A 26,526-nucleotide genomic window follows, 5' to 3' on the forward strand; every position below is an offset into this window, starting at 1 on the left:
TAGATTAAAGCTATGGTATGGTATGGTATGGAGCTACTCAGAACAGAAATTAAGTTTTGATCCAATCTCAATTCTCTGTATTCAGTGAATTGATTTCAGCTGGGACAATGATGAGTATGCTGTAAAATTCAGTGCCCTTGGGTTAGGGAGGTGCAGTATTACCTTTTTATGGTCCATGAGCTTTGAAGCAATGTACCTTTATTTAGTGGGGTTTGTTTCCTCCTTTTGTGAAATGACTACGCAGAGGCTGGTATCCTGTCACCAAGTCACCCTTGACTTACACTGGCTCAGACCAGCCAGCTGAGAGCCAGTTCCTAGATTGAGGAGCCCTTCTGAATCTCCTAGTTATATCTGTCGGCTGGGGTCCCCTGATTGGGGTTGTTAACCTGGGTCAATCAAGTATCTCCTAGTCAATGAGATCCACCATGTCCTTGTCCCAGGCACTACACTTTGCTTTTCTGACCTGAGTTGCCAATTTGCAGGTTATGTTGGGAAGTGTAGGAATGGTTGGGACGTATTGGGGAAGAGAGGAAAAGTTCACAAGGTGACCGGCTATCGAGTTCACAAAGACATGAATTTACAGTGGGATTCTAATCATGGTCATATTTGAAAAGAATACCAGGAAGTAACTATAATTTACCTGAGCAAGAAATGGGTATTTAATGTGGATTGTGAAGTTACTCCGTTGACTTAATGAGTTAATGCTCCAGCTGGGCTAAATCATTCACTAAGGCTCAATCCCTGGTTTTAGTTTATTCATTTAGCATCAGTCACGGCAATTTCTAAAACTTCCTGTGGCTAGCAAGGGTTTCCACGTCTAATCACTTTCTACTGACCCACGCTGGGATGAATTCAAAGATGTTTAGGTGAGCATAGAATCAGTATTCATAGCGATTTTTTTCTGAGGTCGAATCAATCATGACTGAAACCTGGTTCTGAATAATGACTCCTTTAGTGAGTTAGCTGTGGTAGACCAACACTTGTGGGAATGAAACCTACAACAGACTAAAGAGACTCAAGAAAAGTAGTAAAGCAAGAAATCTTGAGTACACTTTTTGAGAAAAAATGTTTCAATCCTAATTTTGCACATGGACTAAAGATTTTCAGATGTACTTTCCATACCACTTGCCGTAGGGTGTTGAGGGTCACAACTAAAATTCTCAGCTCAAGTTTGAACATTGAGTTGGTACTGACGAATCTGTGCCCCTCTACGGGTCTTTGAACATCTTGGAGTGTTGTCTACAGGTATGCGAACTTGATTGGGATACAGTGACACCAAGTGGCAGGTTTGCTCCAACATCATCCTTAAAAGAGCTATTGTATCAGTTATATGCAGTTTCCCCTGCCCACTCAGTAACCAACAATGTATATTGATGTGGCCATAAGGATGAAAAATGTATTGCTGGAAAAGTGCAGCAGGTCAGGCAGCATCAAAGGAACAGGAAAATCGACGTTTCAGGCATAAGCCCTCCTTCAGGAAAATTTTCCTGAAGGAGGACTTATGCCCGAAACGTCGATTCTCCTGCTCCTTGGATGCTGCCTGACCTGCTGCACTTTTCTAGCAACACATTTTTCAGCTCTGATCTCCAGCATCTGCAGTCCTCACTTTCTTCTAGTGGCCATAAGGATGACAAGATTTGAGGTTCAGTGCCTGGCTTAAGGCATTGGCTAACTTTAGGGAGGGATAGTGCACTGGGCATGACTGATTGATTTATTGTGATTACATACCAGATGTATCTGAGCAGACTCACTATGAAGAGAAAGTGAGGACTGCAGATGCTGGAAGAGGATTCCTGAAGAAGGGCTGATGCCCGAAACGTCGATTTTCCCGCTCCTTGGATGCTGCCTGACCTGCTGCGCTTTTCCAGCAACACATTTTCAGACTCACTATGAAGCCAGATTATTTCACTCTTGGTCTTTCTGAACACTACTTCTCTGGAGGCACCACAGTTATTTTGGGAGAGGAAGGAGAAATGCATATTCATAGGCCTTGCTGGTTTGAGTGCTTCCTATTCTGGCACAGAATGCACTGACGGGTTTGTGATTTCATTTGAAACTAAGGTATTGAAAGAGGTATGGTAGTGTAGGTAAGAGGTTTGTGTTTAGGACAGAAAAGAATAGTGGTGCTGGATGATTTTACACATCATGATGGTGTCAAAGAAGTCAGTGCCGGGGCCATTGTTTTTCGGATAAATGTGTACAATTTACAATGGCACTATTGAAGCTTGCCAGCCAGAATACAGGACATGTGTTGTAAAAGAAGATTGACTTGAGAATGTTGGGCAGGTAGATATCATACACAAAGTTTACATGAGTGAAATTGTGACTCTGATGTATTTTTTTTAATTCATTCTAAAAATGTATTCATAAGATGTGGGAGTTGCTGGCCGTCCAGCATTTATTGCCTGTACTTAGGGTGGTGGTGAGCTGCCTTCTTGGACCTGCTGTCTACCTGCTGTGGGTTGACCCACCACGCCATTAGGGAGGGGATTCCAAGATTCTGACCCAGTAGAATAAAAAAAATCAGACAACAAAACTTAGAGCAGGAGCAGAGGATCCAAAGAAATGTGGAGTGCAAAATGATACGAAACGTATACAGGTAAGTATTTGAACACGGTTAGGCTATTGTGTTAAATTTTGGGAACTATGCTTAATAAAATACATCAAGGCCATGGAGGTGGTGCAAAAGAAGTTTGCTGAAAAGTTTCCAGTATAGTGAAAAAAATCTCCTGTCTTTGGTAGAATGTGGATGGTTAGAAGTTCTGACAAATGTGCTCAAAATTCTAAGGGATTTTGATGAGGTTAATTGGGAAATGTTATTTCCACTGGTCAATGAAACAGAAACTGAAGAAAATAAATTTAAACTTGCCAAAAGAGTGAGAAGAGAGTTCAAGCCTCTTTAAAGTTTTTAAAGAGGAAGTTGATAAATACTTGTGGAAGATATTATGTAAATTTACAGAACAGAAGCAGGCAATTTGACCTAACTAGTCTTTGGTGTTAATGTTTCAGAGAAACCTTTTTCCACCCCATATTTATCGCTCCATTTATCAGCTTAACCTTTATTTCATTCTTTCTTGTGTTTATAGCTTCCTCTTAAATGCATTTCTCAGTTTTTAAAAAAAATCTCAACTAGTCCTTGTGGTCGTGAGTTTCACATTCTAAGTACTTTCTGGGAGCGTAATGCTGGTTGTGTTTTCTAATGGATTCGCAAAGGTTAAAATGTTAATGAGGAAGTATCAAGTCAATTGTTGGATAGTTGCTAACAAACATTTGATGGCTTCCAGTGCTGTACAATGTATTATAATTGCTTTGAGACCTGTAGAAACTGGTTTCTCATCAATCGCCAGGATTAAAGTATCGCAGGACCACTCTCATTTAGGTCACTATGCGTGCTTCTCAGATTGACCTCCAAAGCATCTACAGGTCATAATTGACTTGAAGGAGCAGCACATGTATATTGTTTAGTACTTTTTAAAAAATCCATCTGTTTGGACATTTATGATGCACTTTCATGACAGGTGGAACTTGAACCTGGACCTTCTAGAGACTCATCACTTTACTATAAGACGTCTGGACCTCATACAGCAATAGTGGAACCTGATGTAGAGTACATTGACAGTTGGCTGGTTTCTTTACTGCAGGAATTGACTAAAGTCATCTACTCAAATGATGCAATGCACTTGCATCATGCCAAAAATGCCTGAATGATTGATAAGCATGTATGTGAAAATACAAGCACCAGTAACTGTCTAAACACTGGGCTTCTGTACTTTGAAGGAGCTTTACTTTCTGCTTGGTGACATGTCTGTTTCTGAAATATCCGTCGTACTTTCTGTGAGTACATTTTAGTTTGAGTATTTGCTTGGTAGATGCTAACAATTTTATTCTGCAAAGTATATGTCAGAAGTGAGTGATCGGTAACGAAAGTGAGAGATGGTACAGATTCATACAACTGGAAAGTAAAATGTAGAGAACGGAATTCTGGTACAAGTGTACACTTTTTATGAACAGGTTATTTAGTTTGGTAGGGAAAAGGTTGTTTTCCCCACGGAGTCCATTATTTCCAAAAAAATGTTAAGTTTTGGAAATTAATAGTTTCTGGAAGCAACCTCTTCCCCTTCATGAAATGTTTTGTTTAGTTCTTTTTGTCCATTTGTGTAGATGTAGCAACTTCTAACACATAAGTTGTTGCAGATCATCCAAGGACATGGATTGGCAACTTGTTTTTCCTAGAGTCATGGACTAGCTGTTGGGTGCTACAGTTTAGAGGTAAAGGATGGGATTTAAAGACAGGCTTTTTATCAAAAAGACTAATTGTGTTTGGATGATGCCATTGTGCTGAAACATCAACAGACTTGAGCAGTACGTCTTCAAAGCTGTCTACGTATTGGGATGTTTCTCATTCCATGTTTTACAATTGAATGTCTTGCTGCCTGTAATGACTCTGTCAGGTATTTGTCTGTGGAATCTCTGACATTAAGACAGCAGTCATTGGAATGCATTATCTATTGGCTTCTTTGTGAAGGTTGTTATAGTGTCGAGCCCTATGTATCTGCCAAAATAACAAACAAGAAAGTAGTTTGTGCACTCGTGTTGCTATCTGACGGTACCTAATAAATTTTAAATAAAAACAATGAATATCTGTACCCTTAATATTTGAATAAATTCAGGTTAAATTTATGAATTCTGTGGGTTCCTTGTATGTTTTTTGATGAAATGGGAATTGAGTCAATAATGTAATTGTCTTAAGAGTCACAGTATCATACAGCATAAAAACAGGCCCTTCGGCCCACCATATCTATGCTGACCAAACACCAAACTATACTTAGCCAATCTAGTTGCACTTGGTCCCTAGCCATCTATGCCCTGACATTTTAAGTGAATTGTCTTCTATCTTGCGTCAAAACTAATTAAACCTGAAAAATCAGGTTATGATCAGACTCTGGAGTTTGCAGCATACCTGTGACCTTAGACTGTCTCACTCCTGCTGTCTTCTAACCTGGGACACACCCATTGGTGTCAAGTCAAAGAATGCTGTTTAATCCCAATCTGATTTTCCTCCTCGCCTATGCTGCTGATATGCTTCCTACCTCAAACACCTCTTTCAATACTTCACCAGCTCTTGAACTGGCTAAGTCCTCCCTTGTTCCACCCTTCTCAAATTTACTTAGGACCTGTATTTTAAAATACACAAGAGTCAGACCAATATGTATCATCGCTGGTTTTTCTCATTTTTGCTTCTGGGATATGCTACCCTTGTGCTGTCTCACTGTATATTGTCCACCGAAATCCCTTCCTGTTGGGAAGCAGCTGTATTTTCCCTCCTTGAGATGAGCGTGATTGAAGTATGTAGTGTACACTAAGTACATCCGCTGCCAAAACTATGACATGGCCAGATTAGCCATTTTTGATTTATTTGATGACCTGCTCGTGGTCCTGTTGCCACTACCTTTGACAATGCTTAATTTAGGAGCTCTCACAGAAGATTCATAACTGCACCACATTTAGGTTTTTGTATACTTTTTGCTACAGACAGTGGTTAGATCACAATATTCTTTGAAAGAAAGGCCAGGTTTTAAGTCATTTGCTAGTTGCTGGACACTATTTGGCCTACACATTATAATGCTCAACACTGCTGTTGGAATAATTAGTTCCATCAGTTAAATGTTTGTTAAATGCTTGATGAATCTCAGGCATTATGGATTTATGTCTACACCACCTCATTTGTGTGACATGTATCAGCCATTCTGTTTGTGAGGAGCTTGTTACATTTCGATACATAGTTGGAAGAAATGAATATTAACACCGATTCTAAGTGATTAATAGGAAGTGTTTGTTTACATTTGCAGACCATGCCAGCATTCCTCAGGACTGTGGAATTTTTGTGTTCCCCAGTTCTGTTGTTTGCGTAGGCTGTGGCATTCAGCATTCTGAAATATTAATGAAATTTAACTCTCGGTTGAAGGGTGAATAGATTCCTTGGTAAAGTCGTACCAGTGGAAGAAATTTAGTTCGCGAAGATAAGTTTTATTTGTGCATTTTTGTTCTTTAGATAAAGTCACACAGAATAAAACTTCAAAATGCATAGTGGTGCATCACCAGATCACGAACAGACGTGGAAGCCCCTGCAGTCACTTGTTGGGGCTCAGTGAGTTAAAGCAAGACAGCAGCTCAGCAACTATCCTATCTGTGATTGACTAATTCAGTACATACAGTACGAGGCAGCAGCACAGACCTTTTGAGGGCTATATGCCCAGTATTATGCCAGGTGCTGTCTTGATCCGTGAGGCTACTCGTGACAACCCTTATATCTTTCTGTTCCCCAAATGCCGTTGAGCAATGTTCCCATTCATTTAGCACATTCCATCCTGTTGCCTCCGTAGCACCTGTTTAGATTAGAATTAGATTCCCTACAGAATGGAAACAGGCCCAACAAGTCCACACTAACCCTCCGAAGAGTAACCCACCCAGACCCATTCCCCTGCCCTTATATTTACCCTAACTAATGTACGCAAGACTATGGACAATTTAGCGTGGCCGATTTGCCTGACCTGCACACCTGGGAGGAAATCTGAGCACCCAGAGGAAACCCGTGCAGACACTGGGAGGATGCGCAAACTCGACACAGACAGTCGTCCAAGGCGGGAATCGAACCTGGGTCCCTGAGGCAGCAGTACTAACCACTGAGCCACAGTGCCGCCCATGAAGATGACATTAACTGATTAGCAGAGGACATTTTGGATCCATCCATCTCTGGATTATATGGGCCCAGCACACTCCCGCTGTGCCACTCTGTCTGCTAAGGTCAAGAATAACTACCTCAACAGTCATGATTTGGAGATGCCGGTGTTGGACTGGGGTGTACAAAGTTAATAATCACACAACACCAGGTTACAGTCTAACAGGTTTAATTGGAAGCACACTAGCTTTCGGAGCGACGCTCCTTCATCAGGTGATTGTCAATTCACCTGATGAGGGCGCGGCGCTCCGAAAGCTAGGGTGCTTCCAATTAAACCTGTTAGACTATAACATGGTGTTGTGTGATTTTTAACTTTGTACCTCAACAGTGACTATGGTGGAACACTTTACACTTTATCAAACTTCAGTGCTGTAAATGATATTGTTTGTAAAACTATTTTGAGATTAGAGTTGAGTAGTATCTTTTATTGTGAGGGGCAAAATATTTTCATGTTTTCTTTAAGGAAAGCTTGTTCTTCTAGATATTTAAGTGGTTGTGTGGGCGGGGGGTTGCTTACCAAAACACACTGTTTCTTCTTGGAAGCTGTGAGGATTTGGAGAGGTTAAATAGATCACCAGGAGTGAAATGCAAGTCAAGCAGAGAAACAGAATGTGACAATTGGAAATGGAGATAGGAACCTGCTCGTGGTGCATAGCACTCTCTGCTATAAGTTGAAGGTTGTGGATTCAAAGTTAGATAATGCAGGGGAGATGATGCCCAGTGGTATTATTACTGGCCTATTAATCCAGAGATCCTGGTAATGTTCTGGAGATACAAGTTCATATCCTATCATTGCAGATGGTGAAAATTGAATCCAATAAAAAGTAGTTTGAAATTAAAAGTCTAATGATTACTATGAATCCATTGGCAATTGTTGTGGAGAAACCCATCTTGTTCACTGTTGTCCTTTTTAGGGAAGGCAGTCTGCCATCCTTACCTGGATTAGTGGTGCTGGAAGAGCACAGCAGTTCAGGCAGCATCCAACGAGCAGCGAAATCAACGTTTCGGGCAAAAGCCCTTCATGCCCGAAACGTTGATTTCGCTGCTCGTTGGATGCTGCCTGAACTGCTGTGCTCTTCCAGCACCACTAATCCAGTATTTGATTTTCAGCATCTGCAGTCATTGTTTTTACCTTGCCATCCTTACCTGGTCTGGCCTACATGTGACTCCAGACCCACTGCATTGTGGTTGATTCTTATCTGTCCTCTGGGGCAATTAGGGATCGCAATAAATGCTGGCCAGTGATGCCCACATCCATGAATAAATAAATAAAAGCAGCCTACTCTGGTCCTGCCACATAGATGTTTATTTGTAAGACACTAGGAATTAATTGTTATGTGAGCATATATTTTGGGATGACACATTTACTGCTGCATTGTAGTCATGTGACAAGTAACAATCTATCCGTCTGCCAATCACATTGGAGAGTTGTAGAAAACTACACTCCAATGAAGCTTCAGCATTTTGAGTCTGAAGTGAAGTTTATTTGAACGTCTAGAAATTAAAAGATGTAATAACTCCATAACATTTAAAGAAATGTTGCACTGCCTGCTCCCTTGGGTGCATTTGCAAGTTCCCATTGCTCCATTCAAAAGAATAAATCTTCTACTCCAACATGACTAAAATAGATTACCTGTTAACTTATCACTTTAGTTTGTACAAAGTTGGGTTGCCTTGTTTCCTATGTTACAGCAACAGCATTTCAAAAGCACCCAATGGAATGTGCTTTTCAATGTACTGAGGTTGAAAAGATTTCTAAGCTCAAACCTATCTTTTTGTGGCATTACAGAGTCAACGAAATCTGAAAAGCAGATGGATTTCGATTTATTCTTCTATTCATTTTAGAACTGTGTTAAATATTTGCTTCATAATGAGTGGAGCTGCTTGTGTTTACATTGAACGTGCCCTTCTGATAGAAGTGAATTGCAGATGGTTAAAGCAGGACATGTGCTCAATTCAAGGTCACAATTTGCAGCTTTTCCAGATACTGTGCCTTCCCTAAAGTGCTGAGTGCTGAACACACGTTGAGATCGGAGACTGGGAGACTTTCAGTGAGTAGAAGACAGTCATGTGTTCCGCCTGTAGCAGCAGCGTTTACATTCACTATGAGAAGCTTGGCTAATTCCGGAGATGTAGGTGGAAAGTGCCCTGTCCCAATAATTTATGGCTCAGGTGTCCAAGCTGGGGGGCAGCAGGCTGTAATTAGGCCCAGTATGCCGTTTTCTTTTTTAGGACTAAGATTTCTGGATTTTGCAGTAGGTAACTTCATAGGGGCATTAAATAGCAAAGTTTGGATTTGCTTCAAGGTGTGGAATGTGTTACAACAACAGAAACATTGATTCAAACTTTATGTGCAGCCCAGAAAGTTTCCTTGTGCACACCTTGGGAATCCACAAATGTTGATGAGCAACAGATTGTTCGGGTCCCAACGCAACAGCTCAGGAAATTTCATAGCTCACCTGGCTGAGCTTCAGCAAGGAATCCTCTGGCTAGTTACAATCATTCACCTCCAGCTGATGAATTAGTATTGCTATGTTGAACAGTACTTTCTCAGTAGGAAGGGCACAGAAAAATGGTTTTCAGGGCCCGTCACAAACAATGACTTGGTAACATCACGGCTTTTCAAGCTCTCTTTTGTTTTGTTCATCTATTCGTGGGGTGTGAATGTGATTGGCTGAGCAAGTATTTATTGTCAACTGCTAATTTCTGTTGAGGAGCTGAGCTGCGTTTTTGAACCACTCCAGTCTGTGTGCTATAGATGGACTCAGAATTTCATTAAGGAGGGAATCCAGGATTTTGACTCTGCGAAAGTGAAAGAACAGTGATATATTTCAAAGTCGGGATGTAGAGTGGCTAGGAATGGAACTTGGGAGGGCAGATGGTGAGGATTCTATGCTTCTGCTGCTCTTGTCCTTCTACAGGGAAATGGTCATGGGTTTGAAAAGTACTGTGAAAGGAGTTTTGGTGAATTTCTGCAGTGTATCTTGTAGATAGTACACACTGCTGCTACTGAACATCAGTGGTAGAGTGTCCGGTCTTATGAACATGCGTGTCATATACAGTCATGAATAAGGGTGACACCTATGCAACTAACTGGAGTGGAAAAGCTCATGTTAAAGCATTTGCAACCATCTTCAGGCAGACATAGAAAGTGAATGATCTATCTTGGACTCCTCCTGAGGCCCCCTCAACCAGCACTCTTCAGTCAGATCTGCCACCTAGAAGGACTGGGACAGCAGATGCAAGCCACACACCTTGGAATGATGTGGCTGTTCCTTCGCTGTTACTGGGTCACCGTTCTGGAATTCCCAGTCAGCACTGGGAGTGTGCCTGCATCAGGTGTACTGCAGTCATTTAACACATGGCACGGTGGCTCAGTGGTTAGTACTGCTGCCTCACAGCACCAGGGTCCCAGGTTCAGTTCCACCTCGGGCGACTGCCTGTGTGGAGTTTGCACAATCTCCCCGTGTCTGCGTGGGTTTCCTCTGGGTACTCCGGTTTCCTCCCACAGTCTAAAGATGTGCAGGTCAGGTGAATTGGCCGTGGTAAATTGCCCATCGTGTTAGGTGCATTAGTCAGAGGGAAATGGGTCTGGGTGGGTTACTCTTTGGACGGTTGGTGTGGACTTGGTGGGCTGAAGGGCCTGTTTCCACACTGCAGGGAATCTGATCTTTTTTTAAAAAAACCCACCACTTTCTTTAAGTCAGGTGAGGGTGGAGCATTAAATGCTGGCTAAGCCAGAGATGTCCTTGCCCCGTGAATGAGTTTTATAAGGAAAATAAACGAAAGGGGTTTTGAGCCTGGATGACTGGCTGTTGACGTCATTTTGTTTCTTGGTGATCAAGGATGTGGTTCTTCATTTGAAACCTTGTTACTTGAATTTCAATCAGAACCGCTAGGAAGAAGAATATGTAATTTTTTTTTTCAAAGCCTATTTTCGAATTTAATAAGTCCTGAGACACCATATTCCTGATTTACTTGTTTTCCCAGCTGGATCTGAGCAATTAAGTTGTGGGGGTGGAGGTTTTGGAATTTGAAGTAAATCAGGAGACAGTGGGATGCAGCAAGCGCCTGATGCCAGACATTTGTTTGCAGCATGGAAGTTCTGGCACTCGGAGTGGAATTTTAATAAGAGACATCCGGCCCCGGATGGTAGGCTTTTCTAGATTCTTTATTCTCTGTGTGATAGAGAGGACGAAATGGTCAGAAAAACAGCTCGTGTTAAGAATGATCTGTTGTGTGCAATGGCAATAAGAAAATACGCAGGACACACTGCTCAGCTTCAGGTTTCTTGGACTTTTAATTCATGGACAATTCTGCAGTTCCTGCACAAGACTGTTGGAGAGCCGAGAGAACTGCTTCCTCACCATAATCTCCGTCCTCCAATCCCATCCCCAGCCTGGCTTGCATCTGCTTTGGAAAGACAGCTCTCTTCCACTTTGGTAATGAATCTTGAAAATCTCAGAAAACATCAGCACCATGGGCTGAGTGTCAACATTAAGCTGGCTGTAATGAGACCCTTGCATACATTTGGGGCTGAAAGGCTAACATTCACATGGAGCCAGTAAGCTGCCTCTCCTTGTGTTTGGGGCTTGGGCTGTGTGTGGGTGTGTGCGTTTTGGGGAGGGGTGGGTGGTGGTTGTGGTGACGGTGGGGAGAAGAGAACATTGTGGAACGCTTTCTCTTGCTGGATAAACTAACATTGGTTTTGTTTCTGTCTGCATTTGCTGGTCTTAAGTTAATAAGTTACAGGAGCAGAATTAGGCCATTTGGCCCATCGAGTCTGCTCTGTCATTTGATCATGGCTGACATGCTCCTTATCCCCATTTTCCTGCCTTCTCTTCATATCCCTTCAACCCGTAACCAATTAAAAATCTATCTGACTCCTCCTTAAATTTACTCACTGTCCCAGCATCCACTGCACTTTGCGGTAGCAAATTCCACAGATTCACAACCTTTTGGGAGATGTAGTTGCTCCTCAGCTCTGTTTTAAATTTGCTCGACTTTATCCTAAGACCTCTCATCCTAGGATGCCCCACAAGAGGATCCGCTGCACAGCTATTTTATTCATCCTGAATCCCTCCAATTGATCTCCCCTCGTTCTTCTAAATTCCATAGAGTATAGGCCAAAATTGTTCAAACTCTCTTCATACAACAAACCTCTCATCTCTGGGATCGATCTAGTGAACCACCTCTGAACTGTCTCCAATGCCACGAGACCTTTCCTCAAATAAGGGGGCCAAAACTGTGCAAATACTCAAGGTGCAGTTTCATCAATGCCTTGTAAAGTTACAATACTTACTTACCTTTTTATATTCTAGTCCTTTAGCTAAAACATTCCATTAGCTTTCTTTATATCTGCTGTACCTGCATGCTAGTTTTCTGTACTCATGAATGAGTACACCTAGATCCCTCTGCACCGGAGCACCCCAAAATCTCTCCCCATTAAGATAACAACACTTTGCTTTCCCACTTTTTTTCACCTGATTCCTGATGAGGGGCTTTTGCCCGAAACGTTGATTCTCCTGCTCCTCGGATGCTGCCTGATCTGCTGTGCCTTTCCAGCACCACACTCTTGTCTCTCAGACCAGTCAAGCAATAGCCTGACATAGTCATTGTCTGTAAGGTGTGATTGTGTGACTGTGTCCCAGACTCCACCGTCATCATCCCTGGAGATGACCTATTCCACTAGCAGGACAGATCCAGCAGAGGTGGCAGCCTGGTGGTGTACAATTGGAGGGAGTTGCCCTGTGAGTACTCAATCTTGACTCTGGATCCCATGAAATCTAATGGATTCATGTTAAATGTAGACAAGGAAACTTCCTGCAGATTTCCATGTATCATTTTCCCTTGCCTGATGAATCAGTACTCCTCCATATTGAACAACACTTGGAGTAAGCACAAAGGGTGGCAAGGGTGCAAAATGTACTCCTGGGTGGGGAATGTTAATGTCCATCACCAAGTGTGGCTCAGCAGCGCCATTACTGATCGAGCTGGTTGGATCTTAAAAGACATTGCTGCTAGACTAGATCTGCAGCAGGTAGTGAGGGAACCAACCAGGGAAAAATGCACATGACCTCATCCTTACCAATGTACCAGCTGCAGATGCATCTGTCCAAGACATCATTGATAAGAGTGACTGCCGCACAATCCTTGTGGAGATGAGGTCCCACTTTTGCATTGAGGATAACCTCCATTGTGTTGTGTGGCACTATCACTCTGTTAAATGGGACAGACTTTGAACAGATCTAGCAACTCAAGACTGAGCATCCATGATAGCTGTGGGCTATCAGTAGCAACAGAATTGTTCTCCAGCACAATCTGTAACCGGCATATCCCCCAAACAACCATTGCCACTCAGCCAGGAGATCAACCCTGGTTTAATGGAGAGTATAGGATGGCATGCCAGGAGCAGCACCAGGCATACCTAAAAACAAGGTGTCAACCTGGTGAAGTGACCATACAGGGCTACTTGCAAGCCAAACAGCATAAGCAGCAAGTGATAGACAGAGCTAACTGACCCCATAACCAATGAATCAGATCTAAGCTCTGCAGTCTTTTGCCAATACGATTCACTCCATATATAAAGAGGTGGTTGGAAGCATTGGATGCTGCAAAGACTGTGGGTTCTGACAACACTCTGTGATAGTACTGAAGACTTGTGCACCAGAACTTGTTGCTCCCCTAGCCAAGCTCTTCCAGTACAGTTGTGATACTGACATCTATGCAACAATGTGGAAAATTGCCCAGGCATATCCTGTACACAAAAGATAGGACAAATCCAACCTGGCCAATTAGTGCTCCATAAATCTACTCTTGCTCACCAGTGAAGTGAGGGAAGATGTCATCAACAGTGCTGTCAAGCAGCACCTGCTCACCAACTGGGCTCAGTGATGCCCAGTTTGGGTTCCACCAGGGCCACTCATCTCCTGACCTCATTACAGCCTTGGTTCAAACATGGACAAAAGAACTGAATTCCAGAGGTGAGGTGGGAGTGACAACCCTTGACATCAAGGCTGCATTCACTCAAGTGTGGCATCCAGGCGCATCAGCAAAACAGGAATCAGTGCTTTTGGGGGCAAGCTCCCTGCTGGTTGGAGTCATACCTGGCACATAGGAAGATGGTTGTGGTTGTTGGGGTCAGTCATCTTAGTCCAGGACATCTGTGCAGAAGTTCCTTAGGGTAGTGTCCTAGGACCAGCCCACCTGCAGCTGCTTCATCAATGATCTTCCCTTTGTCAGAAGTGGGGGTGTTCGTCAATGTTTGCACAATGTTCACCATTCACAACTCCTCAGGTACTGAAGCGGTTCATGTTTAAATGCTTCAAGAGCTGGACAACATCCAAGCTTGGGCTGACAAGTGGCAAGTAACATTTGTGACACACAATTGCCAAATAATTATCACATTTAATAAGAGGCAATCTAACCATCACCCATTGATATTCAGTGGTATTACCATCACTGAATCCCCCACTGTCAACATCCTTGGGTTTACCATTGACCAGGACTAGCCATATAAATAGTGGCTTTTAGAGTAGGTTAGAGACTAGGAATATTGTGATGAGTAACTTGCCTCCTGACTCCCCAAAGACAGAAGTCAAGAGTGTGATGGAATATTCCTCATTTGCCTAAATGGCTGCAGCTCCAATAACACTCAATAAGCTTAACACCATGCAGGACAAAGCAACTCACTTGATTGGCACCACATCCACAAACATCTATTCCCACCACCAATGTTTAGAAGCAGCAGTCTGCAAGATGCACTGCAGAAAGATCTCTAGACACCACTTTCCAAACTCATTTTTCAGGTCAAGGGTATTTGAAAATGTAAAAAAATGAATACCAAAAATGGTCAACTGGTCCCTCCAGCTTGCACACTAAATGTCTGATACCTTGCACATTACAGTACATGGATTCCCAATCCTACCTCAGAAACCACTCATTTTCTTTAAATGCTTTCAGTGATCCAGTTACCTGCTTTTCACTTAACAACTGCAGTGATGGCATGGTTGAAATGACAATTTCTGTGGTGTAGGAACATTATAGGCACAGATCCTTATCCCATCACATTGGGTTATAGCAAAGGTAAGTAAATAACATTAGTGTGGACAGTTCTGTGCTTCTGAGAATGTAGTGCATTGTTAGTTCCTGTCAGGCTAAGTGTCTTGTAGGTGACGCTGAAGCTTTATGTACCTACCTGTCTGTTTTTCAGGAGGAAGAGAAGTGATGGGAAGTTTGACCTTTTTCTCTGTGTGTTTGTGGTTATCGGTGCACCAGATTGAAATTGCAGATTATTGTCTTTCTGTTGTCCAGATTGTAAGCAATGCGCATTCTTGAAGTGATTTGTTGAGCATGCACTGACATTTCTAGTCTGTTCCCCTGGATACAGCTAGGATGATAAATGTGTTTGTGGAGTAGATCTAAGGATTAAACAAGACTTCATCCGTCCAGCAAACTTCCTAAGAGTAATTTAGTCTTGTACAATTGGGCAGCATATTAGATGTCTTCTCTGTTCTTATTCTACACATTAAAAAGAAAGTCTCTGGTTTAAAATCCGTTCTTTTTGAAATTCTGATGAATAAATGTAAATATTGAAGTAAAACAGGCCATCCATGTATCTTTTTTAAGTGTGTTTCAGTGTTCTTGCCTGTCTGGTTGAAGTGCAATAACCATGATGCAAATCAGATACGGGTCAGACAGGAACTAGTGACATGAAACTAGCATTAAAAATAACTCTGCTCATTTCACTCTTGTCTACAATCTGTGACCCTTCATTGGATGGTATATTTCCTGTCACTGTGCTTTTAATTTTGATGTTTTTGTATATTCTAACCCCTGCTGCACCCCATTTTGAGTATTCTTTTCTCTCTTCATCCAGGCTAAACAGGTAGCTTTAACTCTAGCCTCTCGCACTGTTCCTTCACAATAAGCTTAGAAAAGTGTGATACTCATCAGCATTTCATTGTTCTATTCTCACTACAAAGAAACAATTAACTGCCTATCCTTTCCTATCCATTTTTTTGTGCTTTTATTGTGGAATAGACACAGAAATGTTTGCTGTTTTATGTGTCAGGCTGAGGACCTACAGTATCTGTGATGTTCAGCAATGTTGAGTATTCTGTTGACAGAACATTCTTGTGCTGAATGTTGCTTCAATCATCAAGGTCCCCAAAGGCGCGTGATACTTGGGAGTTGTACAACTCAGCAATAGTGTCTTAACGAAGAGTTTAGGGGGGACATAATGCAGGAGGTCAAAAAATGTTAGCATACCAGTGACCACGTAAGGAACCAGGGACATTGAGGAATGCAGAAGAGTTGTGTACCAAATGCATGTTGTGACTGATGCATTTGTTCTCCAGCAGCTCAATTGACCTTTAGTATTGTGCGAATTGTAGTGGTAACAGATTTAGTCTGCTTTGAATGCACTAAAAGCTGGGATACTCAGCTATTAGATTTTCAGAAAGGAAGATCATCTAGGATTCCCATTTCAGAACTTGTGTCCAAAGAATTTTGCTGCAGGATGCATGGTTTTGGTTTCTTCACTCCTGGGATGTGGGCATTGCTGGCTGGACCAGCATTGCCCATCCTTAGTTGCCCTTGAGAAGGTGGTGAGCCACCTTCTTGAACTGCTGCAGTTCATTTTGATGTCATTGGGAGGGAGTTCCAGGCTCTTTTGATAGAACAACTTTGAAGGAATGGTGATGTATTTCCAATTCAGATGGTGAGTGGTTTGGAGGGGTACGTTCAGGTGGTAATGCTGTCATTTATCTGTTGCCTTTACACTTCTTGATCGTAGCAGTCGTGGATTTGGAAGGTGCTCTCCAAGCAACTTTGGTTTTGGTGCGTTTCGATATCAAGTGTAGACCAGAGTGAGCTCAGCTGTGATGTCTCCTGTCTCTGGTTGTGAAATATTTGCAGATTATAAATGAAGAATGGTCACTTGGATGAGAGCCTGGAGAGATGGATGATTCCAGAGTGCCACACACACTCTCCCCAGCAAAATTTGGGATATGTGGGATGAGAAACTATTCTTCCAGTTAGACAGATTCTTCTTCCAAACCAGTTGGTTCCTCCTCAAGCATAAATTTCACTCTTTGCTATTGGTAAAAAAAAATGAGTTATTCAGGCAGTATTCATTTTTAATCATCCGTGATGTTGCTGAACTGCTCCTAATGTTAACATTTTTGTCAATTGTCAAGAAAACAATCACTGTTAATGAAAAAGTGTCAAAAATGAAGAAATCCAGTCTTTCACTGAATTTAGATTTGACAAGTTGAACATATTTTTATTGTGAAAAGGTGTTGTTCTAACTTTAAGCAATTGAATTTCAATGAAATCTGATTTGAGTTTGATTTTATTATTGTCACATGTACTGAACTACAGTGAAAATTATTGTTTTGCATGCTATCCTGGCAAATCACAACTTATATGGGTACATCAGGATAATAGAACAGAATGCAGAATAGAGTGTTAACTATTCTTGACTTTTGCTTCCTTTATCCTAACTTGCATCTCATCCTATTGAGTGATCAACATTTGAGCTAACCACCATTGATTTCTGGTCCACCAGTAACTTTCTTCTTAAAAATGTTTATCCCTGTTTCAAATCATTTCATGGCCACTAACCTCCCTGTCTCTGAAAACTCTATATATGATCCAACATCTCTCTGTTTCATGAGTTCTCTTGTGCATCTTGGAATGCAGAGGAGTGATTAAAATCAGTATCTTCAGTAGTGTAGGTTCTTGAATTCTCAATGCTTTGCTGCATTTCACTCCTTTAAAATTCTCCTTGATACCTTTGATGGGAGACACCGGTTTAGCAGTTAAGTCATTGCTAAGTAATCTAGAAGCCTTGGTTAATGCTCTGGGCATGTGGGTTCAAATTTCATCATGGCATCTGTTGGAACCTAACTTTCAATTCCAAACTTTATTTATTAAATTTATTTTCATTTATGTTGACTGAGAGACTATCATCAATTGATGTAAAAACCTATCTGATTCACATATGCCCTTAAGTGCAGGAAATCTGCCATCCTTGGGCAGTCTGATGGCTCAGTGATCAGCGCTGCTGCCTCACATTGCCAGGGACCCAGGTTTGATTCTTCCTCGGGTGACTCTGTGTGGAGTTTGTACATTTTCCCCATGAATGCATGGGTTTCCTCCCAGTCCAAATATGTGCAGGTTAGGTGGATTAGCCATACTAAGTTGCCCATATTGAAGAATGTGCGGGCTCGGTGGATTAGTCATGGGAAATGCAGCGTTACTGGAATAGGGTGGGGGTGGGTCGAGGTAGGATGTTTTTCGGAGGTTCTGTGTGGGTCGAATGGCCTTCTTCCACACTGTAGGGATCCTGTGATTCTATTCTGTGACTCATACGCAGTCCAGTCTACATGTGACTCTGTGTGGTTGACCATTAACTGCCCACTGAAATGGCTAAGTAAGGCACTCGGGATAAGAGCAGTTAGGGACAGGTAACAAGTGACACCCTCATCCCATGACCAAATTAACACACAAGCTTTTGGCCACCTGTTTGAATATCTCTTTGAATTTTACTATCAATATTTGTGCAACAACACTTCTGTGAAGCACCCTGGGACAGTGTACTATGTTGAAGACGCAATATTGATGGGAGCCATTACTTTTGAGAAAGCAAATAGTTAGTTATCGTGCCACTGTTACACTGCACTGCTGAGTTAAAAGAAAATGATGAGTATGATCTCTATCATACAAGAGCTAGAAATAGCAAATATTACAACTTGAAGCTGCTTGGTGGAATTTTGTCTTTCTTTGACAAGGTAATTTTATAACAGTTGGCTGTATTTTGAAAAATGCTGTCTTTGCACTTGCTCTAACAGAGGCTGTTTTTCTCTTAGCATTACAGTGTCGTGACTCCTTTCAACCATGCATTAATAGAGGAAAATGTGTAACCCATCAGAACAGGACTGGAGAATGTGTGTAAGTAGATGCTGAGTCTGTACTTCATTGTTGATTTCACACTTGCTCTGCTCTTTATTACTTCCTTGATTTGCCACAGGATGGTTGAAAAGAGAGCAGTTTGGATCACCCTCACACTTAGAGGAATTTAGTGCCCACGAGTAAGCTTTCTATTCAAGTTGCAAAGAGGGTATCGAATAATTTTGCCCCTCATGTGATATTGTGATGCATTTTATTGCCAAACCCAAACTGAAGGATCACACTTGTGACTTTGACACATCCTGATCTGCATGAAAGGCTGTGGAGAAAGTTTGGTTCCTATCCTGGCTGGGACTGCAGATGCAGACACGCAAGCATAGGGAATTTGCTGGAGAGTACTTTTGGGGAAGATCCAAAATTTTGCTGCCTGTATCCTACCCCTTCCCTACTTAGCCCAACAGCCTGTGCCTGCTCACTTGTTTAGGGTTCTGGCCGTAGCGTCATAGAGATGTACAGCACGGAAATAGACTCTTCGGTCCGACTCATCCATGCCTAGGTTTAGATATCCTAAACTAATCTAGTCACATTTGCCAGCACTTGGCCCATATTCCTGTAAACCCTTCCTATTCATATATACCCATCCAGATGCCTTTTTTAAATGTTGTAATTGTACCAGCCTCCTTCACTTCCTCTGGCAGCTCATTCCATACACACAACATCCTCTGCGTGAAAAGTTGTCCCTTAAGTCCCTTTTAAATCTATCTGCTCTGACCTTAAACCCATGCCCTCTAGTTTTGGACTTCCATAACTTGCGGAACAGATTTTGTCTATTCACCCTATCCATGGCCCTCATGAGTTTTTAAGCTTCTATACGGTCACCCCTCAGCCTCCAACACTCCAGTGTCCTTGAAAACCAGCACCTTTCAGACTTTATTCTCTGCCTGTGGCCTGCCCCAGCCATATAAACCTTTTGAAACCTCTCTGTTCCTCTGATTCTGCCCCCTTGATACCATCCACCATTGATGGCTGAGTCTTTTGGCCTTTCTGAAATTTGTCTTAAGGAGATACTCCTTAAAACCCTTCTTTTTGATCAAACATTTGGCTGGTCACAGTCTCAACAAGAACTTGACTCTGGTAGATGACATCCAGATGAAATGTGGCAAAGGAACTGCCACAATAAAATGATCCTGTTCCAATTTGAAATTTTTAACACAAAGTCACCTTGAAACAACTTGCATTTGCATGAGGCTTTTTGTCTCAAAATATCTCTAAATGGTGTGTGCCCAATAAATTACCTTTGAAGGACAGGCACTTTATTAGTGCATGAATGCAACAGTCAGTCTATGTGCATCGAGCTCTGACAGCAAGTAAGGTGACTGACCAGGTCTGATTGTATTACAGAGTCTAATTGTACTAGGTATAGAACGTCAGCTGACAACCCAACACAAGCAAAGAAAGGGCAGTCCTTTGGTGAGGCATGCTTTTGCACAGAGCAAACACCTATGAATGTGCTAATGTTTGTAAAGCCGAGGGCTGCATTCGCTCCATCGGTAATAGATACTCCCTGAGATGCAGACAAGAGCTGTATTGTTCCTGAGGGAGGGACAGGTTCAATAGCAGAGCAGTGCTTGAGAAAGTTTGTCTTGAAAATGATTTGGTGCTTTCGGGCCACATGAGCTAGTTCGCTTTTGCAAGTTGACCTGGATTTGTCACTTTCTGGATTCAATCGGGTAAAATTTTGTTCACCACCTCAGTCGATTTACAACTAGTGTGCTGCATTAGATATAACTGGAAGAGTTGACTGCTTTCAAATATATCCCTGTGCCCAACTTTACTGAATATTCACACATGCATATCCAAGCAGGTTAACTGGGTAATACTTAGGAAGAGGATACCATGTGTTATTGGATCAGTGTAGCTGCCAAATTCTGTCAAACATGGTTGAGGAGATGGAGGACAAAGTGAATTGCTAGTGAAATGTTTTGAATGTCACAGAAGTTCTTGACAATCGGCATGTTTAATTTTTGCTCCAGTCTGGTGGCTTTGAAAGGTCATGCATCTCGAAAGATTTAATGTCAATGGAAGTGGACTGTTGGCAACCTTCGTATTGACACAGCAGACTGGAATGTTGTGCAGCAGACAATCCTCTGTTGCTAAATATTTACTTTTTCAGTGTTAACATCTTTGGTAGTGCTTGTTTTTTTTTCTCCCCACCCCCTCCCTTTTTTATGATTTGTTTTCCTCCCACCTCTCAAACTTTCTTTGAGCTGTCAAATATCCTCCAGACTCTGGAGCTTTTTAGTGGCCCTGATTTAAATATTACGATTGGCAGAAGACGGGTGCTTTTATACTCTCATGACAAGTGTGCCACCTTTTGCTAAGCTTGATAAGATATGAGCAAATGACTGCATGGGGAATGTTGAAATGATGACTAGTTCCCCATCTGTCTCCATAACCAGTCAGAAGATACCGTGTCTGTACTGGGACTTGTAACGGATATTCATCCCTGTCCCTACCAGCTTCGTTCCTTCTGCACTTTTCCTTTCTACTTCCTTCCTGGAGATGCTGATTCAAAGCATTGGATGCCTTTGGCCGGAACATGTATTTGCAAGCGGTTTGACCACAAGCACATTCGTGTTGTCTCAGAACCTTTCTCGGAATCCCATATGTCGTAGTCATCCCCAGAACGCATTCTGGCTGGTATTTTCTTTCCCCAATACCAGCACTCCTGAGAGACTCCAGTCAATTGTAGAGATTCCGTGACTTGATCAATTGATCAGAGAAAACAGCAAAGTCCTTGATTCCATGCAGCTCAGTGCTTGTGCCGTATCTTGTCCCACGGAGGAGCGTTGGAGTCACTAACTCTCATCTTGATTCATGATTCTAGTTCCAGTCATCTTGGCATTAACAACATGTTTGTTATTTTCCATTGCTTCCCTTGTCCAGCTTCTACCTAAGAATGTCTCCATTTCCTGAAGTAGGGAGGGGTGTGTGTTCATGCACGTGCATAGGCACATATGTGTCAGGGCAGATTAGACTGGGGCTTCCCCTGGTTTTGTAAATTGTATTTTTTTGTGTTTACTAATGGACCCCCATGGTCTTTTAATAAAAAACTGCTATCCTGTTGGCAGGCTTCCACTTTCACACAAAGCACTCGATGGTGTCTTAGCAAATATTTTGAGGTATTAGGTCGTGAAAGGATCTGCTGCAATCACTATGACACGGCATGATCTTTGAAATTTGCAGGCTGTAATTTTGGAAAGGAGCTGAGGATGCCTGGAGCGATAGGGAACTGCTTTTGTTCATCAGGCAACTGTGATCTGCTGCTGCCGCTGCCATGGAAACGCTTGGTGTGGGCGTGGGGGCTTGTTTCAGTTTTTGATTGAACGTAGGATTTATTAAGTTAGGGAGACACACAAAAAAAATACAGTGAAGGTTGGCAATAACAACAAGTGATATATGTGGTGGGGTTTGGAGGAGGGTTGAGGATGACGTGAAGTGGTTGTTCTACCTGATTGTATGAAGCTGGTTTGGAGCCAGTTTAGTTGGGCATTGTGCCAGTGAAAGCCTCCGGTTTCTCTACCTGGGTGGATTGCCTCCACCTCCCCTTGACAGTGAAAGGAGAAATTGTGTTTCTTGAGGGTTCTGGCCAGCTGATAATGGGGTGGCCATGTGTGGGGGTGTGTTGGGCAGAGTGTGACCCTGTCTTCTGAGGTTTCCAGACGACACGAGCAAGGCCACGGCAGCCACTCCATATGCTGCTGAAGCCCTGGCTTTCAATTTTGATCAATGGCTCGCGAAACCTCATGGAAGGTATCCAATAGTCAGTGATGGAACTGCAAGACACAACTTGCAAACATCTACAGGTTTCCATGTGCTTTGACTGTTGCAGTAGCTCCGTGGAATCCACTTGGTGACGTAAAGTAAGCAGGCGTCCACAGCCTGTAGTAATAGCAATATACATGGCGCCATCTTTTGAAATGTTTTTAAGCCATTTGTATGGTCCATTACTTGTGCAGTAAGTTGACTGTTATGCTGGCAAATGGCATTAAGATGAGTGAAAGGTTAATGTCTTTCTGGGAGTGTTGGCGAGGAAATATATGTTGGCGGGAATAGTAAGAGAATTCCCTGCACTACTTTGAATCATGGATGGGATCTTTAACATCCGGCAGAGCCTGGAGATGAAACTATGTTTAGCATCTTGTCTGAAAGACCTGAAGTGGTCTCTGATATAAATACAAGTAGTTTGAGACAGGAGCAGAGAATAATTGGCTCAGAATCTTAACTGTGGAGCTGAAATGAGAATTACTGTGGTGTGGCAGAGTTTTGATTCTGAGTTGCACTGTTCATTAATAGAAAGTAGAGTGTTCCAGAATCCAATCAGTGAAACTGGATTCCATGGGATTTTGAGGGGCTGGGAAGATACTTGAGCTGAAAATATGTTGCTGGAAAATGTGTTCTGAAGAAGGGCTTATGCCTGAAACGTCGATTCTCCTGTTCCTGGGATGCTGCCTGACCTGCTGCGCTTTTCCAGCAACACATTTTCAGCTCTGATCTCCAGCATCTGCAGTCCTCACTTTCTCCGCTGGGAAGATACTTGCCAATATCAGCTTGTCGCTGCAATTAGGAGGTCTTGTGTATGTGTATTTGATAAAATGGGCGCTTCAAACACTAGCTTTGGAAAGTGGGGCAGTAATCTCATGTTAAACTATATAATCAAAAGCTCCAAAGAGGAGTCATACTGGATTAGAAACATTAAATCTATTTCTCTCTGCATGGATGCAGACTTGCTGAGTTTCTCCAGCACTTTCTATTTTTATTTCTGATGTCCTGCATCCACATTGTTTTGTTTAAATCAAAAGCTTCATTTGATTGATTCTGTACATTCAATGAGCAAATGTGAGGTCTTGCATTTTGGAAAAAAGAACACCAGCATGGACCATTTTATAAATGGTGAGGAAATTCATAAAGCTAAAGTTCAAAGGGATCTGGGAGTGCTAGTACTGGATTCTCTAAAGGTTGACTTGCAGGTTGAGTCCGTGGTTAAGAAAGCAAATGTAATGTTGTAATTTATTTCAAGAGGGTTGGAATGTAAAAGCAGTGAGTTGCTACTAAGAATTTATAAAGCTCTGATTAGGCCCCATTTAGAATACTGTGTCCACTTTGGCCCCCACACCTTGGGAAGGACATATTGGCACTGGAGTGTGTCCAGCGGAGATTCACACGGATGATCCCTGGAATGGTAGGCCGAACATACGATGAAAGGCTGAGGATCCTGGGATTGTATTTGTTAGAGTTCAGAAGGTTGAAGGGAGATCTAATAGAAACTTACAAGACAATGCATGGCTTAGAAAGGGTGGACGCTGGGAAATTGTTTCCGTTAGGCGGGGATACTCGGACTCGTGGGCACAGCCTTAGAATTAGAGCGGGTCAATTTAGGACGGAAATAAGGAGACGTTTCTTCAGCCAGAGAGTGGTGGGCCTGTGGAATTCACTGCCACTGAGTGTAGTGGAGGCCTTGACGTTAAATGTCTTCAAGGCAGAGATTGATAAATTCTTAATCTTGCAAGGAATAAAGGGATACAGGGAGAGTGCAGGTAAGTGGCGTTGAAATGTCCATCAGCCATGATTGAATGGCAGAGTGGACTCGTTGGGCCGAATGGCCTTCCTTCCACTCCTATTTCTTATGGTCTTGTGGTCTTTCGAACAATTCAACCCAATGCCCTGGCACACAGAGGTGGGCAGTCGAACTTAACCCACAGTTGCTGGCTGCTTTTGTTCTTTTCAGTAATACAAGACACCACCTGTGCATTTCCTCCCAAGTCGATGCATAGCTATTACCTCTCTGCAGCTTGAAAACATAAGCACCGTATCTCACTCTTTCATAGAGGAGTCTTTGGGCAATTACAGCTTTCAAATGTAAGCAGATAGACTGCTGTCAGATATGTGTGAGACTCAGGAGCAGTGACACGGAGGTGAAAAGAAGCATCAAGAGAGGTCCCAGAGTCAGGCAGGCAAGTGGTGGACCTCTGTGGGATTCTGCAGTGGTGACAGCGAGGTTCAAAGGAGCAGGGAAGGTTTAGAAGACCTTGAAGCAACCAGACTGGGGTTAGACCTGTGAGGGACAATGAGGAGGCATTGACAAATCAAATAAAAACCCAAAGGGAGTTTTAGATATGAGAAGAGCAAGAGAATAAGTCGGCAAAGAGTATGGGCCCATTAAGGACGAAAGAGGTAATCTGTGTGAGCACCTAGAAGATGTGGGTACAGCCCTCGATGAGTATTGTGTTGCCCTTCACAGTGGAAAAGGACGATGCAAGTATAGACATTAGGGTGTAGGACTGTGAAATTTGAGAAGGAATTAAGACAGAGAGAGGTATCAGGTGGGTTTGGCAGTTTTAAGTGGACAAGCCTGCAGGCCTAAATGAGATGTATCCCAGGCTGTTGAGGGAGGTAAGACAAGAGATATCAGGAGCCTTGGCAGCAATTTTCAAATCCTCACTGGACACAATTGAGACGCTAGAGAAATGAAGGATTGTGAGCAATGTCAAATTATTAAAATAAAAGGGTGAAAGGATAGACCAGGCCAATCAAGTTAACTATCTGTGGTGGCGAAGTTATTAGAATTCTGCGGGACAGAATGTATCTGCATTTGGAGGGTGACAATTAATCAGGAACAGTCAGCATGGATTTGTTAAGAGAAAGTCATGTTTGACAAATTTGAACGAATCTTTAGAAGAGGTGACTAGGAATGTTAGTGAGAGTAATGCATTTAATGTGGCCTTTGTGGACTTCAGCAAGATTTTTGACAAGGTACCTCATGACAGACCAGTCAAGAAAGTCATTGAAAGCAAAGTGGCATATTGGATCTAAAATTGGCTGAAAGGCAGGAAGCAGAGAGATGTTTCTGTGACTGGAAGTCTGTTTCCAGTGTTGTTCTGCTGAGTCCCTTGCTGTTTGAGATGTATGTTAATAATTTGGTCTTAAATATAGGGGTTTGAAGTTTATGGATGATATGAAAATTAGTAGAGTACTTGTATAATCATGAATAACTTGTTGTGTGTACTGGCCCACAGGTGGTCAGAACATATTATATGAAAATTAGTAGAGTGGTAAATAGTGAGGATTGTACCAATGGACTGTTAGGCGCTGGCAAATAGAATTTGACCCACTTTAGCTGTATTTTTAATGGTGGCCTGTGTAATGTTAAAGGTCATTTACAGACACTACCTTCCCCCACCATTTAAGTACCATTAATTTTTATATTTGTGCTTGCATGCATTAATCTTTCGCATGTAGAGCTTTCATCAGTATTGGATCGCAACTGACACTTGCGTAACCCGTGTAGACCATTCTGGAGCTATTTCTGAAATTTTGTGTTAGTATGTATCGTTCTACTGATGACCAACTTGCAAGATGCTGCCTGATATTCATTGGGTCTTATTGTACCCCGACATGTGTTGTGCATTCATGAGTCGAGGGAAGGAAGCTAACCTCGAATATGACCTGCTGCAGAAATTATTTCAGAAAATGTCATTGTGGTTTGTGCTGAGGCTGAAATGTGTTCAGAGCACCTCCGGGCTAAAGTTGACTCGTCAAGCTTTGATCCAATCTCTGCCAGATACAATCAGATAAGAGACAGAAACTTCCCCTTCTTCGCCATATGAAGAAAGCTATGCTGCTGTGTTTGCATTGCATGCTTTGTGCCTCTCTCTCTCTCTCTCTTTCTGATTCCTGCTGAGTGCCGTTGAGGTTAGCACTTCCCAGACATTTCTTTTTCTCACCGTGACCTCATTTTGAAGCTTAAAAATTGTCCCAACCCCTCAAAGAGAACTGCAAGAGTGGGGGGGGGGGAGGGGTGGGGGGTGGGGAGG

The 26,526-nt window shown here is 42.4% G+C and overlaps 1 protein-coding gene across 1 annotated transcript in view; it reads left to right on the top strand.

The window, feature by feature from the left end:
- LOC140479600 (neurogenic locus notch homolog protein 1-like) overlaps positions 1-26,526 on the top strand; it is a 153,862-nt gene that overhangs the window by 12,556 nt on the left and 114,780 nt on the right. The window contains exon 2 of the mRNA XM_072573435.1: positions 18,613-18,694. Coding sequence (XP_072429536.1) covers positions 18,613-18,694 — 82 coding nt within the window. The remainder of the gene's footprint in view (positions 1-18,612; positions 18,695-26,526) is intronic.

Source organism: Chiloscyllium punctatum, chromosome 7, assembly GCF_047496795.1.
Source record: "Chiloscyllium punctatum isolate Juve2018m chromosome 7, sChiPun1.3, whole genome shotgun sequence".
In the NCBI taxonomy this organism is placed as follows: Eukaryota; Metazoa; Chordata; class Chondrichthyes; order Orectolobiformes; family Hemiscylliidae; genus Chiloscyllium; species Chiloscyllium punctatum.